We start from the raw sequence: 21,450 nt of genomic DNA on the forward strand, positions 1-21,450 counted from the left end.
TGACCAAACTTTCTACATTCTTTTCTGGGTCATGGAAGAGATCGACGTCCACTTTTTTCCCAGGAAAAAATAGCTAAATTCAGAGATATTAATTAAAAACTCGGAAAAACGATAATTTTCACCATCAGTTTTGCGAGTGGCAAGAGTCTCGCAAACTGGAAATGAAAATCTACTTTATTTCAAAAGTTGTTGCCACCGCTCGCTTTCAAATCCTAGAGTTTGTTAATAAAAATTTTGAAGTTTTACTATGAAATAAAAATAGCATCGTCAAACATTAAATACATTATTCCCGATTCCAAAAATTCGTGGGAAACCATTTCGACTATTCCAACCTTCGTACGACTTAGCCGAAATATTAATTAAAAACTTCGAGTCGAAATATTAATTAAAAACTCAGAAAGCGTTAATTATCGCACTCATTTTTCCGAGTGGCAACAGTGTCGCGCGTTGGAGATAAAAATACTTTATTTCGAAAAGTGTTGCAACTGCTCGCTTTCAAATTGTAGTGTTTGTTAATCAAAAATTTGTAAGTTTTGCAAAATCTATACATATAAGGAAGAATGTCTGTTTGTGTGTTTGTTTGTTCGTTCTTCTTATTAATTTCTGATTAACTATGATCAATTTTTTGCGACATTTAATCGAATAAAACTGTATATCAGTGAAAGATTGGAGAGAACTTGAGCTTTTATGATCATTTGATTAGGACGGAAATCATTAAAAATTGCGTGTCACTGTTGCTGATATAATGAGAGAGAGAATTAACTAATTTTCCTATCGAAATTTTTTATGTGAATTCCGCATTGCATCAGACTGAAAAATGTATGACAATGAATGATATTTTTTGCATCGTTATTAGAAAAGGATTACAGAAGGATCTCTTTGTTGTTAGATGCATTACCCTCAATCTAGCTTAACTGGCATCGGGATACTTTCGCTAGTAATATATAAATATAAGTGAATAATTTGTCCCCAGTGAAAGCTAATGAGAAATCTTTTTCATGTTGCAACAATTACCGCATTTGATATTTTTAGGGTAAGAAACGCTGCAATTTAGAAAACTCTAGTTCTTTACCCTTATTGCATCTTGCACTGGATCCAAACTTCTATGATTAGGATGTCTATGAAGCAAAGTTGGTACTTTTCCGTTTTGCCGGCGCAAACGATAAAGTCGCCAATAATGGTTTAACTGATGCCAGACGGAATATCTTCGCTGGTAACCTTTTACGCCTCAGTTTCAAAACAAGTTGAAGCCATTTCTTATCAGATTGTTTCTTTCAATACTGGCATACAATAATATAGAATTTTTACACGATATTTAAATTTTATCCCCTAAGACAATTCACGGTAATTAAGTCAATTAGAACGCAATTACACCGCTCATCCGAAGGCGAAATCAAGTGTTAAATTCATCAATTCTAATGAGAATGCACTAGCGAAGTAAAGCACTGCGGTTTTACATAATTTCTGAGTAAGCTATTCGTACGAATTGAAATAATTCTTGCATTTAAACTTGTATTCCAAATTAAGATTTAACCTAAAATTAATGCAGATTATTACTGAGCGAATTAAATTTTAGTACCGTAGTTTACGTGAGATGAGATCACTTGGGATCACGTGATACAAACCGGCGAATCAGGATTTTGAACCATGAAATCATAGTAAATTCTTAAATTAATGTCTTTTTACAAATTTATTGTCTTTATTTATTGGCTTTTTACAAAATTTTAAACCATATTAAAATGTTTATGCCTTCACAATAAAAAAAAATTCTTAGAATTAACATTTTTTATGTGTATACTGTATGTTGTCGCCAACAAAGTCTGCATGGCGAGATTTGCGCCGGCGAAACGGAAAAGTACCGCAAAGTTTAAAGATTATAATATCTGTCACGTAGTTTCGCTCTCACATTTACTGGTTAAAAATGGAAATGACCGATAAATTTGACGTTTAATGGCGAACATAAATCTGGATCACCTACAAAAACAATGCTGGAAAAAGCAACAATAACAGTGAAATATAAAAGGTTATAATTAAATGAATAACTTGTAATGTTTGTCTTAAGTTTTGAACAGTTATCTTTAGTCAAAGCTACTTTCCTATCCCTCCTAATTTCAGCTTACAATTTCCTACCAGAACGTGTTTTTTTAAAATCGCAGTAAATGCAAATGAGCGGTATTCAAGTCGAAGTTCCACTGACTTAGAGAGCCAGAGATTCTCACTAGCGCGCGGTTGCCTTTTAGGCTATACTAGTTTTAAGCTATTTTTACGCTCGGCCGTGTCTCAGGCTATTGATAGCTTCGCCAGCTTAATAAATATTTAGGGGTAACTAATTATAAATTTGTGATAACTTCGGCTATATGTTTTAGTTAAGTTTTATTTCTTATTACTTTGATTTCAAGCCCAAATGGAGGCTTTGCTGTACGTCCTGAGAAAGGGATCGTATGTGAAATTCTTATTTTGAGAAACAAAGGGTAATTAACCCTTCTTGAGTTTTACGTATCTGTTTCTTGAACTACAGCGAATATTTGCTTACCTGTTCACGAGTTTCCTACACACTTAGCTGTTAGATACAAAGTTGGAACCCCACAAACTTCTAAATTAACGTGCATCAAATTTAAAAAGTTACATTAGCCGCATTTAGAAAAAATCATCTGTGGAAGTAGCATGCACAGATTTTCTTTTAAATAAAATGAAGTGAGTTTGTGTTTCAGTTATATAGAATGTTTGTCTATATGTCTATATGAATATATATGTCATATAGAATGTTTGTCTATATGACTAGTCATAGAGAATATAGAATATGTTTCAGTCATATAGTCAATACTCATATAGAAAGCGAATAGGCTCAATATCAACTAAAGAATAATTTAATAAACATATAATGAGTCCTTCCTTATACAGGAAATTTCGAATGATTTAATATCTAAGTGCCCTTTGAAAGAGTGGTTATAAATTTCCTGGAACTTCATTGATGATGAAGTTATTAAAATATATCCACAAATATAACTATGACTACACCTCTGGAAAGATTTATGGAACACAATAAGAAATAAAAGCCAATACTTTTTATCGCATTCTTCGCCTACTTTTACATGTTAAGGATATAAAGTATGAGATCGAAATCTAGCTATTGATCGTGTAAATGAATGCACATTATTGTTACGCATTACGCACAGTTATAGATAAATAACAAGTTCTTTTACTCAGTCTAACTGTTACATTTCGCAATCAATGCAGCAAAAAGTTAATGGGAGAAGATATGTCAATGGGAACATTTTTATAAAATAATTAGGAAATTTAAGTTTACAGGCCATCCTCATTCGATCCAAATTCCTGCAGCTACCTACAATCACAACTTTTAAAAAGCATATGCAAAGACAGCAACGTATACACTAAAGAACCGCAACGTAATGTTAAACTAAGGAATAGAAGTTGCCTAACATGCTTTAAAATTGGAAAAAGTTGGCTTAAGATTCGTAGAATATATATTAATAAAGAAATATGGGTTTGAATTTTCTTTCTATTTGAAGAAACATTAATTTAATTTTAATTAATTAAAACATCTTTTCTTTACCAATAGTTTTTTTCTTCTATTTTCAACACACAGTACATACATTAATTAATTAAAGTGTACGTAGACCCTTCCTTCGGAGAAAATTCAGTTATCTGAGTATTTGATATGAATGGAGTCCTGTCCCTATTGATTTGGATAAGTGGAGCTCTACTGTATCACGAACTCAAATCACAATCGAATTAATACATCAGTTAAAAATTTCAGTACTGTCTGTAAGTGAATGTATGAACTGCAAATGTGATAAAAAATTTCATGTATGTTGGGAGGGAGGGGGGCTGGGAAGAGAAATACAGGAATGGCAAATAGAATTTCCCCATTAGAATTTTTCTAAGGAAAACGTTAGATGGGGAATCCCCTGTTTATGCAGCCGGTATGGCGCGCGTCTCTTAATTTACACTTGTATTCTCAACTTGCAATTTTCGCTACTTAAATAAATATATGCAGTTAAACATTTACGTTCTCACACTACTGTTTCTAGGGACAATTCGGGACAAATTCTCTAAATTCGGAACAAAAAAAAAAAAGGGGGAATCGTAAAAAATTCGGACAGGGCCTGAAAATTCAGGACGTATGGCCACCTTAACTTAATAGAAGTCAATATTCATAAACGCAGCGTTAATAAGCTTAACATTTCATCAAAAGGTAGACTTCTAGTACAATACAATTTAACAAAACTAACTACTGCTACTTACTGGCTCTCGGGAATTCAGTTGCTTTAGCTCGCACAACAAAAAAGCTACGTTTCAAAGTTTGACTAACTTGGTATCAACTTGGATTCTTTCCGTACAAGCTAATAAAATGCGCAAATCTTTCGTCAGAGAGACCGGTCAGCTATAGTTTGACGACTACTGACTAAGAGTTGCTGCTGACTCGCAAGAATTCAGATGCTTGAACGAGCATAACAAAGAATTTACGTTTCAACGTTTGACTAACTAGGTATCAGTTAGCGTGGATTTCACCCGTACAAGCTAATAAAAGTTTTCTACAGAGAGACCGTTCAGCTGTAGGTTAACGACTACTGACAAGCGGGTTGCCATAGCATCCCTCAGCTACAAGTTTGTTTCCCCTAGTTAACAATTTCCCTTTCCTAAGAAACTCAAACATTTGCATTTTTTTTCCTTTAAAAATAATGTTTATGCATCTGAAACTGGACTTAGAAACATCCCCTCAACCTTTTAGCAACTGTCAAAAACCTAATTACAAAACCGCTTACTTGTTACCTACTCAGGGCGAAAATAATCTTGTGTGACTGCTATTCTCTTATCCGAAAGTTAACAAAGACCATCCCATAAAAGAACTCTTTAAAAGGATAAGTAGTTCCATTGCAGTATCAGCTGAAGGAAGCTGGAAGTGCATTCCTATTTCCCGTCTTTGGCGTTTTTTATAGTACTACGCTGTGGAGAGATCGTGACCAATTAAGCCATCAATCAACTCTTTTCATTTTCGCAGTATTTGGGGGTTTTGAAAAGACGACTGTCTCTCGGGGGGTAACAATCTAGCCTTAATTTAACTCCCGAAGAGTGTGCGACGTTGCAAACGTGTGACGACAACTTTCAAATCGACGAGTCCATCAAGGGGAATACGGTGAAATGGTTAAACTCGAAGTAGTTTGCCCACTGGTGACACCGATGAAAGAAATAGAAGGTACAGCAATGAAGTAAGATAAAAACAATGTGTTAATTACAATACACCTTATATGTGCAGATACAATCTAAAATATGTGTGTCAAACATTTCTCAACAAATAAACAATTCGAAATTACTCACAGCAAACAAGATGCTGTGCATCTGTCCCTGTATATCTGTCAGCGTGAGACTTGTATCTTTAAAGTGTTCCTCCAACATTATATCCAAACAAGTGCTTTTATCGTTTTCAAACAACTGATATTCAGCATTGTCTTGCCTAATTTTTTGAAGTGATTCTCTCCTTCTCAGGATGATCTGTAATAAAACGTATTGTCAGAAGTTTGGCAATTTGGCTAATACAATACTTACGAATATAAGATTTAAAATGTTAGCAATCGAAACAAATACGTTAAAAATATTCTTAACATGAAATAAAATTAATATTTTCATGGCGACACCCTCTCTCAGACTACCACCGCTAAATCTAGAGGTATTTCTTGGAAGAGGAATAAGTATGGCTATTAATAGTCAAAATTATCTTCTCTCGACCAGTCGCTAACATGATCGACATCATCAAATACGTCCATTAGAGCAATAATTAAAATGTTTAATTCAGCACCCATTTAAAATATTTCACTGAACATATTAAAAAAGAATTTTTTAAACAAATTTGTATTTGATAATGATGTAGTATGCAATATACTGCTCTTAGTATTTTATTTCTTAGATAGAGTCACTGAAATTAGTTGTTTTAATCATTTCTTTTTTTCGCCATTTCATCGCACGTACGAACATGAAAGTTATTGAAAATTTTACTTCACGAAGCTATCCTTACTTTATGAGGCTGTCATTATTTCTTAGAATTATCATTATTGAAATAATTAACTAACAATTTAATGGGTTATTAAATTGATTAATGGAATCACTCGATCGAAACACACTTTTTCATTGTCGAACGATTAGACGCTACAACGTTACTACCCATAATCCAGCAGGAAGAAATATCTGACTCAGTTTATCACGTAGTGATTAATGGACTTCTTATACTACACTCATGTCCATAAATTAAGGATAATTCGGTGTCACGCGGAAATCAAACTCTAAAATAAATATATCACCTGTAAAATCACTACACACATCTTCAAGAATCATATGCAAATTTCAGGAAGTAACCAGATAACACCGATGGTATGTCACAATGACGAAAGTGTAAGAGAGTAATATATAAGGAATACAGGCAAAGAAGTAAAATTGTTCGCAGGCGCTTTATAAGCATTTCAGTGCAATAACCGAATAGTTATGACACAAAGGACGCATTTGGATGATTTTTTACCTGTTAGAATTATTGGCCGTCTGGAATGTGGGCGTACCGAACTGGAAGTATCAGACGAACTTGAAATTGCCCACAGTGTCATCTCCAGGCTTTGGCAACGATTCTAAGATGATGGTAATGTGAGTAGACGTTACAGCACAGGTCGACCCAGAGTTACAACGCCGAATGAGGACCGGTATTTGGAAGTTACTGCGAAAAGAAACAGGCGGAGCACAGTCTCAGACCTGTCTCGTCAGCCCTCTTCAGTCACTGGTACGACAATTTCAAGGCAGACCGTGGACAGACGCTTAGGAAAGATTGGTCTATATGCTCGTAGACCTGTCACATGCATTCCACTTACTGCAACTCACTGTCGCCTGCGGTTAGCCTGGATAGAGAGCATGCATTGTGGACACCGGAACAATAGGCTTGTGTGATGTTTTCCGACGAGTCCAGGTTTAGCTTGTAGTCTGATTCTCGTCAGACTTTCATATGGACAGCTCCAGGTACCAATTACCACCAAGAAAACATCATTGAACGACACCGTTACGGTGGTGCAGGAGTGTTCATTTGGAATGGAATTTGGAATGGACACGAATTTTCTCTAAAATAGCCCAAATTTCTGAAAACTGCCATAAGAGAGGTATTAACACAAAAATGTGCCTGGTATTTTATACCTTAATTTACGTAAGCTATGTATTTATGTATTTTAAATATACTGCCGTAATTTCTTGGACACATTTCAGAATGCGCGAGTATATAATACGTTCTTATAGACATGACAAAAAAAATTTAAGTCGTATATATGAGGCCCTACGATTTATTATTAATAAAATATTATCAATAATTCGATGCAGCGAATATGATTTATAATTTCGTGTGACAGATTCCATCGGCCTTGAGTTAGATATATCCATTACGCATATCAATAATAGCTATCACTGATAGTCAACTTATCTCATTTCTTGCGGGATTTCCAGGTAATGTAAAATTACATTTTAATTTCAAAATAAGTTATTCCTAGAGATTTGCAACTGTACATGGTAAAGAGTTGATTTAATTCTAATTAAATTCGCTAGTTACTCGGCTGGGGTTTGGTTTATTTGATGATGACAAAGCATTCGATGGCTATCTGCCTAAAGGGAGGGATGCCTTTGTGAATGATCTTCTGACGGAAACTGTCTCGTATACACGTTACACATGAAAAAAACCACAAAAACATCCATTCAGCCAGCCCCTCTCGTGGACTGAACTACCAGTATTCAGCCACTTTACCGCACGAATGCTAACAGGCTACTCGGCTGAGGAAAAGCTAACATCGGATAACTTAGATCCCAGAGCTCGTCAAAGTGGAAATCTATCACGAAGCTCTCTTGTTTTCTAAAATTCTGTTCTTATATTTATGTAGCTCATTTATACTTGACGAGAGCTAATAATAACTCATAATAAGGTTTAAATCATGTGTTAATTAATTTACAATTTTAATAAACAATTTTAATAAAGGCAATATATTCTCACAATCATGTTTCTGTTTCAATCTTCGTAGGCAATTTATGTAATATGTTGTACATTTTGTGGATCACATGTTGCCTTCATTTGGAGGTGGGGGATAGAAAGAAGAAGAAAGAAATAGATAAAGAAATCAAACAGCACCTTTCCAGTGTTTCCAAGTGCTGTAAGGACCTTCCGAATATCTCCAAGTAAAATGTTCAGGATATAACAGTTTAAGTATGAAAACAAATGGAGAAGTTTCATGGCACGTTTCATTTCCAAAAATCAAAAATTGATTTCCGAAGTCCTTACCTTTTCTACAAAACTACGCAAAAGCTCCATATACTTCCGAAATTTTCGACCTGAAGATGTAAGCTTGTAGATGGGATTATACCATAGCCAAGGCCTTATAAGTCGGTGGATTAAAAGCTCAGGTACCCTGTAATATAATAGTTTAAAATTTTGTTGTTAGAATTCTCCGTAATTTACATGAAGTTCAGAAAACAGATCAAACAGAAAAAAAGAATTAAGTGGATCCGTGAAAGTGAGTCTTCCAGACTTTGTAAAACCCACCATCATAAAAGTTACCAGGATTTTGAGTAGATAATGTAGAGATCTCAGTGTCTTTTTCTTTCAAGGCTTTGAAATTAATGAAGCAAAAGCAAAAATAGCGGATTTTTTCAATATTAACAAGTTGAAAAAAAAATTAGGAGAGATTGGTTGTGGAATTGTTATTTAATTGCTATTTCAGTTGTTATTAAGCTCATTTTATTAAACAGATAACAGATTAAACAGAAAAAAGAATTAAGTGGATCCTTGAAAGTGAGTCTTCCATATTTCCTTCTATCATTAGAGTCAAAAAGGTGTTCGGGGGTGGAATATGCACATTACCTCAGAATACCTCAGAATACGACGTTGCTTCAAATGTCAACAGCTGGGACATAACCAGGATGTCTGTAAAAGAAAAATAACTGCTGTTCCTTATGCGGAGATAACCATAGTGTGAGAGAATGTCACTTACAGCACTCTGTCTGTATCAACTACAGTGTCAACTGCAGTGATTTCAGACATCTTGCCTATTCACCACAATGTCCGTAATATCAACGAGCTGCAAGTTACATCCGTAACTTCACGGCATACTAATGGGCCAGACCTAGTACTCCTTTATGATGAAGAACCTGAAATACCTCAAGCAATATGATATGCTCCAAAACTCCCACCCATCTGCACCGAGTAACAGGTACCTGAATGAGCAGACCACGGATATTGCTGCTGTCACATTTGTGCAAATAAACTTGTAAACAGTACGAGCTGCTAAGGCTTCACTCAGACAATTCGTAATGGAGCATGAAATTGAATTCATACTCATTTAGGAACCTCACCAGCAGGACAATACAGTCATCAACTTTTCACATTCTTAGACAGTAGTGAATGCTACTGACAAATCCAGAGTTTCCACCACTTGCTGCTGGCAAAGATGGTCTGTCAGTATAATCAGATGTACAAAAGACGTAATCTCCATAGCAATTGCAACAATAGGACAGAGTCTAGTAATTACAAACGTTTACATTCCCCCTTCAGCAGATGTGCAAGTTTCACTTGAACAGCAACAAGAAGTTCTGTATACATATCCAAAAGCAGACCATCTACTAGCAGGTCATTTCAAAGCCCTCTCGGAACTGTGGGATTATTCAGGTACTGACGCTCGAGAAAGCCAGGTGGAGGACATCCTTCGTGTAATGATCTTGTCCTGCATAACGCCCCAGGCAGTCAACTCACATATGAAATAATTCACGGGCAGGAGTTGGCCAGATTTAACTTTAACAACAGCAGCCTTTGCATCCAAACTGTATTTCTGGATGGCTAATGATACCCCGTCTCACTCGTACCATAAATACATTACGTACAGCATAGGGCACCAACATGAAAAATTCTCTGTCAAGCGGTACAAATTCACGCGAAGGACGCTAAAGCTCTTCAGCTAAAAGCCCCGCAATACTCTGACACATGCAGAACAAAGTTTAGAAGACTGTAACAATGCAGATGACGTTGATAGCTTCATTAGCACTCTAATTAAAGAGCTCCAGACCATTTCTGACTCGACTTTCCAACTGGTGGACCAAACATCTCAGGGCACATAGGACTAAGACCCGAGCTTCGCAGGAAGATGAAGTTGGAGCACAGTACAGAACGCCGAACAGAACTAAGTTTTATATATAGAAAAGAAGAAGCTCTGTATAGAAAGGCCATTCTCCAAGCAAAACTGAACAGCTGGAGGGCGTTTTGCACAAGCAGTAAAAAGCCGTATGGAATATTGCAGAAAAGAGCAACGAATAAAGTCTTTGCTCCCCAATTCACAAGGTCTACCCAGACGACACCAATAATGCGCAACCGGCAGAAGAGCAGAGGAGCAATATTGCGGCAACGCTCGCCAAGATTCTTGATGCAGTCTTTCAAGATGACAATACATTGGACGCTCCCAATCCAGAACACACAGCTTACCTTCTACACTCCACAACAGAACATGACGTGACATTCTCTCATCCTCAAGTCTACCCTGCTTTGCGGATTCTATAGAGGAAGAAAGCCCCAGGGCCCGACTCGTTAGACTACAACATTGCCAAGACGATGCACAGGCAAAACCAGCGTTTCTTAAAAATTTTTACAATAGGTTTCTGCAACTGCTTTATTTTCCTGTCCTTTAAGACAGAGCAAGTTTTTCTCTTCCCCAAAAAAGAAAAGGATCCAAATGATTCGGCCTCTTTCCAGCTCATCTGTCCCCTGTGCCTCCACAGGGAAAATTTATAAAAACTTTTAGTTCAGAGAATAAAGCAGTACTTGGAGATTAAAGGTGAGATTACGGACTCTCAGCATGGTTTTCGAGAGCAGCGCTCAACTATCCAAGCTCTTAACACCATACAAAAAGAAATCTATGACGCGTATGACTCTAAAACCCACGTAGCCGTACTCAGTCTTGATCTGAAAAGTGCGTTTGATTGATTGTGGTGGACAGCAACCCTGGAGGCGCTTCACGACGCGCAGATCCCTAATAATCTTCTGCAGGTGAGCAAGAGTTGTCTCTGATCGCACTCTTGTAGCAGTGCATGATGGAGGAGTCGTCAAAAAAAGGTAGACCAGGAGCTGTCCTCGGGGTTCATGTGCAAGGTCCTGACCTATAAAATGCAACTTTTAATTCCATTCCCAAGGCACTGTGGCCAACCCACACAAAGGTGATTGCTTTTGCTGATGACGTGACATTCATCATCAGATGCAAAACCGGAGAGCAGCTGGAAAGAAACAGTAATGAGACCATAGTGCAATTTGAACGGCTCTGAGAAGGCAAGAAACTCACAACCTCGAAGTGAAAGTCAAAGTATTTGATGGTACACAAATCAGGCCAAACATTTACAAGAAATCCAGTTTTGAAGTTAAAGGGCCGTATAATCAAGCGATCATGGGAACTAAAACTGCTGGGCTTAGCGGTGAAAAGCTTTCCTGCCTGCCTCACCTCAGAGCAGTCCACACAAGGAGACACGCAATTTCAAGTATTTTAAATAGGCTTCAAGCCTCAGACTGGCTGAAAATCCTCTATCATTTCGTCGGAAAAAAAATGGCACTATGTGGAGAGCAATCTGGGCAATTCCAATGAACGAAAATTGCTCAGCAACATACAACGCCCTATGCTTTAGTTATTACAAAAGGATACCGTACAACAGCAGCAGCTACAATACGGGCTGGAGTTTTGCCACTACACATTAAAGCAACGCAAGAAGCAGCAGTAACGATTGTCCTGCAAATACACCTTTGCACCCCTTATGGACCGGAATGTTATGACCCAGAGGACTATGAAAGAAAACGTCTCATAAATGCAACCTGTCCATCAAACCGTGGTAAAAGTTTTTTTTTTTTTTTTTTGTGCTTATTACGTGCTTTGCCATTAGGCACTACACGGAAAGGGAGGGATGCCCGTGGAGTTCTTTTTTAAGGAAAACTGGCTCGTATTCACGTCCACGTTACACGTGGGGAAAACCACGAAAATGCCCATGCAGCCAGGCCGTTCGTCGGGACTCGAACCTCGGATCGAACTATCAATGTTCAGCGGCTTTTACCGCTCTGCCGCTGGTAAAGGGATAAAGGGTGATAAAGGGGTTATAGCTCACACCATCTCTCAGCACAGTGCCCACTTCTCGAAGTTTATACAAGTTTTCTCCGATGTTTCAAAAAACGATGGTGATGTAGGCTGTGGCCTAGTCCTGATGCACCGAACTTCCTCTCTGGAAATATAGAAGGGTCACCTGAGACCCAAGAACTCGGTCCGTCAGGCTTGAGACAACAGCCATACGTCACGCCATATAGCTCTTAGATGATTATGAGAGTCCCTATGCTGCTGATTCGTTATTTCTTTAAGGCAAATCTTTGTTTTGAATAGATAGGGACAATTTTTGGTCAGATTTCAAGATTATTAATAACATATTTGAACAAAATTTAGCAAAATTTGGGCTACATGTATCGCATCAAATGAAAGAACTAAGTTTAGATTGAAAAATGCTGATTAATGAAAGCGGTAATTTTACGTACTTTGGCACTTCTGTTCGTCGGTCAGGAAGATGCTTTCCTGATGTATTTATTTAAAGGAGAATACGAATTGATTTTTAGATTCTGAATGGAAATCGACAGAGCACGAAGTTTTTCCTTATTATAATGCTTTTTAACTGAGAAAGAGAAAAACAACATTCAGAGACAAATATTTATATATAATATTATTCTCGATATTATTTAAATACAAGAATTCTACTAAGTATATCTTAGGTAATCTATTCTACTCAAATGCAAAGGAGCAAGCACTCTAATATGAAATCAGTTCTTTACGAAGGAAATAAAGAATGCTTAGAAATTATTGTTAAAATTAACTCTAAATGAAACTTTCTTAGCATAATGTATTTTTAAATTCATCAGATAACCTGTTGCGTAATAGATGATGAAAGTGAACTCAAATATATTTCAAAGAAAAGCAAAATAATTTTCATCTTCCACTAGATTATTAGGATGTCTATGTACTGACAAAAGAATGCACAAAGAGCTAAAACATGCTCGAATAAAAACACTTATATAATATTTGATACTTGCTTTAACTATGTAAAACTTTCATTGGTACAGAAAAGTAATGGACAATTTTTGAAACAAAAGCAAGATTCAGATTTATTCTTATAATCGCCACGTCAGACCTTGCAATTAATTTTAAATTAATAATCCTATTTTCGATTTCTTTAATTTTTTTCAATTAATGAATCTGATGTACAAATCCCACTAAAACCTTTTTCATTTTTCATATTTTCATTAATCGTTTTACCTAATATTCCTGCTTCAGTTAATTCTATATTCCACGTTTTTTTTTATTCACACCATATCCATAATTATCTTCTAAATGTTGAGTAACTCCCTTTCCTGAAATTTTATCTAACGCTTATTTAATTCCCGAAGATCCAATACCGCTTACAGTTCCTAAATCTAAAGATGTTAAAATAGGCAATATTAATGGTAAAAAAAACCACCAAAAACATCAGGTTGTTCTTTCTTTAATTTATCTAAAATATTAAAGAATGGTAATAATCCCATATTTTTTCCTAAAGCTGATTTTTTAACTTTTGTATATGAAAGATTTCCAGATCCAAATTTAAACGTTTTTAATATTTTAAGTAGATTAGGTAGATTTATGTAATTCAGAAGTACATTTAAAGTTGGTTGTTTAATTCGTAAAGTACCATTTTTTAATAACATAATTAACAATAAAACTATTTCATTAAATATTTTTTAGGTATTGAACCAGTAGGATATGTACACCACATGACTTCCTTGTACGGAATATTAAATTATACGCATTTTTCCTTACATTTCATTTAAACGTATTGGATTGGCCCACCAGCGGCCGAGCGGTAAAGACGCTGAACACTGGTAGTTCGGTTTGAGGTTCGAATCCCGCGAACGGGCTGACTGCAGGGCATTTTCGTGGTTTTCCCCATGTGTAACGTGTATACGAGCCAGTTTCCCTTAGAAAGTCCTCCACGAAGGCATCCCTCCTTTTAGGCAGATAGCCCTCGTGTGCTTTGCCGTAATTAAATAAATCACCCTTTAGTCAGATAGTCCTCGTGTGCTTTGCCATAATTAAATAATCCATACAATCCGTATTGGATTGAATTAAATTTTCTTCGCCGACAGCGCATAAACTACAATAGAATAAATGCATTCTTTAAAATTCACTCTTGTTTACCATAGCGACACTCTGGCGCTGGATTCACTTAACTGTATTATATTTCGTTCATATTATAACTCAAAATGCACAAAACTTATATCGTTTAAAGAAATCGTTGCCACATGTTCTATTCAAATACTATAATAAAGCTAGAATGATGTATAAAAGAAATTAAGCAAACAAAACACAAAAGAAACAGCTTTTCACAGACGATTTAGTATTTCTCATTTAATTAATTCAGTTCTCACTTCGCGAGAAGGCAAAAATACATAAAAACTCAAAATATCTATATTAAAAATTACGAAGTAAATCTTATTTCCTCGAAAAAATTCCAAAAAGGATTAAACATGATTTACACTCATGTCCATAAATTAAGGATAATGCAAAATCAGGCAAAGGAAGAGTTAGAAGCACAACAAATTTGACTTATTTGTAAAGCTTATTTATTAAACAAAAGGTAAAGAGCAAAAAAAGATACTATGTGTTTGATATTATTAAAAAAAATAGCGATTTTTTCTCCCTGGAGCAAATTACAAAAAAACCATTAATACATGGTTGGTATGAGTGTTAATACATTGTATGTCTCCCAGACGATGCAATACAGTCCGTACAGCGTCTAGGCATGCTGAGTATCAAATTATCGATCTGATCTTGGGGGATATTACACCACTCAAAAAGCAATGCTCTCCGAAGTTCCGGTAGACATGTAGGAGGAGGTTGACGGACTGCAACTCGTCGGCCAAGCATATCCCACACGTGCTCTACTGGACTCAAGTCCGGTGAGAATGCTGGCCAGTCCATACGGGTGATATCCTCCGGTTGAAGGCATTCGCTTACGATGTTTGCATGGTGAGGACGGGCATTGTAATCAATAAACACAAATTGTGCGCCCATGGCGCCCCGAAACAAACGTACATGTTGTTCCAGAATGACGTCCCGATAGATTTGGCTTGTCATAGTTCCAATTTGAACATGCAGGTCAGTTCTGCAACCCAGAATAATTCCATTCCAAGTGAACACTCCTGCACCACCGTAACGGTGTCATTCAATGATCTTTTCTTGGTGGTAACGGGTACCTGGAGCTCTCCATATGAAAGTCCGACGAGAATCAGACTACAAGCTAAACCTGGACTCGTCGGAAAAAATCACATAAGCCCACTGTTGCGGTGTCCACATTGCATGCTCTCTACTCCTGGCTAACCGCAGGGGACAGTGAGTTGCAGTAAGTGGAACGCATCTGACAGGTCTACGAGAATATAGACCAATCTTTCCTAAGCGTCTGTCCACGGTCTGCCTTGAAATTGTCGTACCAGTGACTGAAGAGGGCTGACGAGACAGGTCTGAGACTGTGCTCCGCCTGTTTCTTTTCGCAGTAACTTCCAAATACCGGTCCTCATTCGGCGTTGTAACTCTGGGTCGACCTGTGCTGTAACGTCTACTCACATTACCATCATCTTGGAATCGTTGCCAAAGCCTGGAGATGACACTGTGGGCAATTCCAAGTTCGTCTGATACTTCCAGTTGGGTACGCCTACATTCCAGACGGCCGATAATTCTACTACATAAAAAATCATCCAAATGCGTCCTTTGTGTCATAACTATTCGGTTATTGCACTGAAATGCTTATAAAGCGCCTGCGAACAATTTTACTTCTTTGCCTGTATTCCTTATAAATCACTCTCTTACACTCTCGTCATTGTGATGTACCATCGGTGTCATGTGGTTACTTCCTGAAATTTGCATATGATTCTTGAAGATGTGTGTAATGGTTTTACAGGTGATATATTTATTTTAGAGTTCGATTTCCGCGTGACTCCGAATTATCCTTAATTTATGGACATGAGTGTAATTGGCAATAATAAATGAGGGCGTTATCTTTGTTGTTGCGAAGCTAAGTTTCTCTAGATTGGCAGCAAATCCACTAGTCTGCTGTTTCAAATGTAAACAATCAATGGCCGTCATAAAAAAAGGCTTAGCGGCACTTAAACAAATTTAAAATTGTTGATAATTCTAAAAATATTGCATACAGATTTACTAAAGGCATAAAAACCTTAACAGGAAGATAAAAACAACATAATTCAATCATTTTTAAAGCAAAAATATACAATTTACAAACATATAAGAGTAAAGAAACTGAGGTCACTGAGCCGGGTAACAGAGTGGATATATATATATATATATATATATATGCGTTTGGTGCGGCCGATTGCAACCAAAATCGAGGTGCACATCTACATGTTATGGCAGTCCTATATACAAAATTTCAACGTTCTGTGGCTACTTTTTTTTGAGTTATGCGAGATACGTACGTACGTACGTACATACGTTCGTACTGACGCCACGAAAAATTCTCTTCAGAATTAATTTTAAAGCAGTTTTATAATTTTTTGGAGGAAACGAATGTTTTATATAGTTCTTACGTACAGATATCACTCAAAAACATCGTTAAATTGCATTCAATATTGGTCAAAATGGATATTTTCGTTGAAATATGCTGCCTGAAACTTTTCGCGATTACAATACTTCCTTTTTTCTTCGTACAAGGAAGAAAAAAAGAAAGAACTTATTGAGAACCCTAAAAAAACGTAATAAAACTAAGAAACTATTTGGCTCTTTTAATTTAAATTGTGACAATAAAATAAAATATTTTATGATATGAGAGGAATTTTTAATACTTATAGGTTATATATTGATAGAAAACAAAAACATTTTATCAAATATACTGAAAAAAGAAGTAAAATTTAAAAAATATTAGGTTCGTATAGTTTGAAATTTATTAAAAATATTTATGAATTCGAACATAGAGATGCTAAAAAAAAAGCCTAAAAGATTATAATCTGGAAAACATTTTTTAACCAGATTATAAAGTTATAAATATTCATGAAGAAGTTATAAAAGAAAATATTGTGTTTTTTAAAAAAAGTTGTAGAGTCATAGATTAAAAACCTCTATAATATTATGATATTTTAAAAGATTTATTTAGACAAACAATCGGGAACAATAGAGGCAAAGTTGGTATTATTACCTATATTCCTGAACTCAGTCAACACTTTCATTCTTATATGATGCTAACCCATGAAGCATTTGAAGTATATCTAGATGTTTTAATCCATAGAATAGAATATAAAGATTTGGATATAACTGAATATGTATTTAAATTTACTGTAGTTGAATTACCAGTAGGTAGCGGACCGTTAAAAATATTGAAAGATGAAGATGCGTTCAACAAAAGAAGTATTTGTCAGATTAAAAATAATAATATTTGTCTTGCCAGACCCATAGTAACATCTCTAAGTGTTCAGAATCCTGATCTCTTATGTGAAAATTTGAATTGTAAAAAATTAACTAAAAATGGTATGAAATATATTAAAAGAAGAAGATTATGACAAAAACCATTAGCTATAAAACTACATGAAATGTGTGATATTCCTTTAGAAGTATGCAATTTAGACCATGTTAAACAGTTTGAATAATGTTTAGATATTCAAATTACTATATTTTTCAGAGAAAAATTTAATCACCTATTATAAAGTGGACAAAATAAACCTGTGTGTATTTATTTATAAAAATAGAAATCACTTTGATGTTGTTATTCAGTTACAGGTTTTTTTTAGGAAAATATTATTATTTTTATTATTGTTAAGTGAGTTATAATAAGAAAGATAAACACAAATGTCCTCTAAAATGTAAAAGGTGTTTTGTAAAAAATAGTAATTGTCAAGGTGAAGAAACATATTGCAATGATTGTTTTAGATACTATAGATAAAGGTGAAAATTGTTTTCAAAATCATAAAAAACATTATGTCTGTGAAAGACTATGGAAATGCCCAAAATGTGATACCTTTATTCCTACAGAACAAATAAATCCAGAAGAAGAAAAATGTGGGGAATTTGAATGAATATTTGGGTTCCAAAAGAACATAAGTGTTATATGAAAAAAGGTAAATCTTTAGGAGTATTATATGAATAGAGTTGTATTTAAAAAATAAAACAAAGAGTGAAAGATTATGTAGTTTATGGAAGTCTACTTATGGAATGTGCTGTTTAAATATGTGTGATAAAAGTATACAAAAAAGCGTAATAAAAATTATCATAATGAAATTTGTGATAAATATAAATATTCAGGATACATGTTTTTTGATTTTGAAACCAATCAAGAAACAGGTACTCATAAACTTAATTTAGTAATAAATCATGACTTTAAAGGAGAAGAAAATATATTTAAAACTGATGAAGAAGATTTTCTCCTTATATAAATATGGAAGAATATTTAGAGAAAAGAATATATATTTTTAGAAAAATCTATAATTTATATCAAAAGATAAGATTTGCCTTAACAGTCAGTAAATTTATATTGAGTGCATCAGATATATGTATTGGCTTTCGCTTTCATACCTTTTGCAGTGCGGAAATTGTTGAAGTCTTTGAGAAATTTTAAATATTTTGGAAAGAAAAGAAGAATATAAACAATGTTTTATTTATCATAAACAGTTAATAAATTTACTGAAAGCTAACTCAATTACAGAAGAAGTTTATGCACGGCAGCAAGATTTTATAAATACTTTTAAATATTTTCCTGTCGAAAAACACGTAAAAGAGGTCCAATTAAATGGATATAAGCATATTCATAAATCAAAGAATTTTCATCCCAATAAATGGATGTAACTGTGGTGAAGTTTCTAAAAACACAATTTTAACTGAAGATTTAATTAGAAATTTCGAAAATGCTGTCAACTGGGAATTGATATCAAGCTATCAAAAATTATGTGAATCTTACATCAGCGAATATAGAGATAAAGTAAACTGGGATAATATATCAGCTTATCAAAAATTAATTGAATCATTTACGATTATGCATGAAAATCAAATTAAATGGGTAATATCTAGATTTTTAGAATATCTAGATTAAAGCTAGGATATTTATCTAGCTTATATCTAGATCAAGAAATATCTGAAAGCTTCATCAATAAATATAAAGATAAAATAATTTGGAATACCATATCAGAATATCAAACTTTAAGTAATAATTTTATTTTACAATATTTAAAAAATTTAAATATGAAATCAGTTTCCAGATATCAAATATTATCGGATAATACTATTGAAAAATTAAAAGATGTAGTCGATTGGGAAAACATATCGCGAAATATCAAACTTTAAGTAATAATTTTATTTTACACAATTTAAAAAAAAATATGAAATTAGTTCCCAGATATCAAATATTATTCCAGATATCAACAACTATTTGAAGAATTGAAAGATATAGTTGATTGGGATGAAATAAAGAAATATCAGACTCTGAGTGAAAACTTTATCTTACTTTATCTTTTTAACTTTATCATTTTATTGAGTGAAAACACATGAAGATAAAGTTGATTGGTGTAACCCTCAATTATATAAAAAGTTATCTGAAAATCTTATTAAAAACATTTCGAGAGAATTATTATTAAATTATTGTCACATATATGTGATATTCTTAGTAAAAGTTATTATTAAGGCAGGGAGCAAAACATTTTTAAAATTATTCTATATAAATAGAGATGCAAGAATTCAGTAGACTCAGATCCTATCCAAAAACTCTAAAATAAAAAGATTTATATCCTGGAAATTATGATCTGATCTCATCGAGGAAAATCAAGAAAAAAAATGTACGAAGATTCAGTCATTGCTAAATTAGATTAGATATAGATAATGAACCTAATGAATATTTTCTTGCTAAAAAACATGGAGAGCTTTCTGATAAAGCTATAAATGAAATTAATGTTGTAAACTATGTATTTCATTATAAAGGGATGAAAAATGGACAGTATGCATATAAATTAAAGGAATTAGAATAATTTCTTGTTATAATTTTCTATATTTTTTATATAAAATAACACATATTCAGGGGGTAACATTTCCCCACCTGGATTTTCTTAAATTTTAAATTTTTTTAATTTCTAGTTTTTTTTTAAAATTTAAATAAAGACCAGGGCTGATAGTCATCGACCCTAAAAAATCATTGTTTTTCTTAAATTTTTAATACTGTCTTACCTCATTTGATTTTTTCTTAAATTATGAGGGTTTGAAAAAATGTAAAAAACACTTTATCTTACTTTATCTTTTTAACTTTATCATTTTATTCTGAGTGTAAACACATGAAGATAAAGTTGATTGGTGTAACCCTCAATTATATAAAAAGTTATCTGAAAATCTTATTAAAAACATTTCGAGAGAATTATTATGTACATTTTTGAACTATTTTTATAGTTTTTTTCTCTTTTTATGTCTTTTATATCTTTTTATATAAAAATCAATGAAAATTTTGCCTTTAGTTTTAAACGTGTTAAAAATTATAAAAAATATATAAATGCAGCTTATGTCTGAAACTATGGCAAAACATCGTGTTTTGGTGAGAATCATAAGTCATTTGTTAGATTTTGATTTAAAAAAAGGGATGAAGATGGCTAGAGAAGGTGTTTGCCATAATGTCAGACATAGGCTGCTTCCCCCCCCAAAAAAAACATGTCATAAATACTATCAAAGAAAAAATATTGACTCTAAGAAGTATTTAAATGATAATGAAAGTTGGAACTGATATTGAATTTATCACAATAATAAGCTTTAATAAAAGCTGTAAGGCAGCTTTCCGCAATGAAACTCATCTTAGATACGATTCAAGTAAGTATATGCTACATCAGTATCAATACTAACAAGTAGGAAAATAATTGCTTTATCAAAAGTCAAATAAAATTTAACTAGATTTGTAATACTTACTCATTCAAAGGTTCTAGCAACACAACATCAACAGCTCCATCTTGAGCGCCAACAGAAGTACCCGTCGTAGTATCTGAAAGGAATAGTATACGTAATTCAAACTAGAATTTTCTGTTTCGAGAATAATAAATGAATTTTTATTTTTTTATCATTTTATTTATTATAATTTATTTATTTATTTATTATTTAACAATTTTATGTATTTATTTAACATTTATCATTTTATTTATTTATCATTTAATTATCCCTGGAATCTGAACAGCAGCAGTCAGACTGACTGGTGGTGAAATTTCCATACAGTTAGCTCTTGCCGAGTGCAGATTTGCAGAAACCAATTTCACATATAAGTGAGTGGCCGAGCGGTAAAGTCGCTGAACACTGGTAGTTCGGTCCGAGGTTCGAATCCCGCGAATGGGCTGGCTGCATGGGCGTTTTCGTGGTT

General features: G+C 34.2%; 1 protein-coding gene across 1 annotated transcript in view; it reads right to left on the reverse strand.

Annotated features, from left to right (window-relative positions):
* Positions 1 to 21,450, reverse strand: part of LOC118195311 (cytochrome P450 4C1-like) — a 53,517-nt gene that overhangs the window by 16,550 nt on the left and 15,517 nt on the right. Inside the window, exons 5-7 of the mRNA XM_085812344.1 lie at positions 21,009 to 21,081; positions 8,315 to 8,441; positions 5,341 to 5,514 (exon numbers count right to left, since the gene is read on the reverse strand). Of these exons, the coding sequence (XP_085668470.1) occupies positions 5,341 to 5,514; positions 8,315 to 8,441; positions 21,009 to 21,081 (374 nt within the window). The remainder of the gene's footprint in view (positions 1 to 5,340; positions 5,515 to 8,314; positions 8,442 to 21,008; positions 21,082 to 21,450) is intronic.

The sequence above is a fragment of the Stegodyphus dumicola genome, chromosome 3, assembly GCF_044657685.1.
Source record: "Stegodyphus dumicola isolate Sdum_Otavi_A_Nest chromosome 3, ASM4465768v1".
Classification (NCBI taxonomy): Eukaryota; Metazoa; Arthropoda; class Arachnida; order Araneae; family Eresidae; genus Stegodyphus; species Stegodyphus dumicola.